The sequence below is a fragment of the Penaeus monodon genome, chromosome 15, assembly GCF_015228065.2.
Source record: "Penaeus monodon isolate SGIC_2016 chromosome 15, NSTDA_Pmon_1, whole genome shotgun sequence".
Lineage (NCBI taxonomy): Eukaryota > Metazoa > Arthropoda > Malacostraca > Decapoda > Penaeidae > Penaeus > Penaeus monodon.
In genome coordinates, this window is record NC_051400.1 from 14,572,683 (window position 1) to 14,573,031 (window position 349).

Below are 349 nucleotides of genomic sequence, written 5' to 3' on the forward strand. Positions count from 1 at the left end.
AAATAAACCACAATAATACATAATAATATTATTCTGATTGATTCTAATTCTATCACACCTTTTAGATTAGATTTACATTATTAGGCAAATAACAATATACCAAAACGACTCTCACCGCTCCTTCAAATTTTTCAAATAACTTGTAGAGAGAACCAGCCGTGGGGCAGAGAAAGGCCCGGTCGAATAAACTGTCATGGTTGATGTCATCCTTGCACTCGGGAATAGATTGTTCCAGAAGTACTGAGGTAGGGTTTTCTTCCTTTGTTGATTCTAGCTGAGATTCTGAAATGAATGCAGTTATAGGGTTATGGTGTTTGAAATGATATTTGTCGCACTCATTACTATGAAC

At 35.8% G+C, this 349-nt stretch overlaps 1 protein-coding gene across 1 annotated transcript in view; it reads right to left on the reverse strand.

The window, feature by feature from the left end:
- The window catches only part of LOC119582232, a 19,340-nt gene that overhangs the window by 670 nt on the left and 18,321 nt on the right, over positions 1-349 (reverse strand). Inside the window, exon 3 of the mRNA XM_037930461.1 lies at positions 116-282. Within this exon, the coding sequence (XP_037786389.1) occupies positions 116-282 (167 nt within the window). The remainder of the gene's footprint in view (positions 1-115; positions 283-349) is intronic.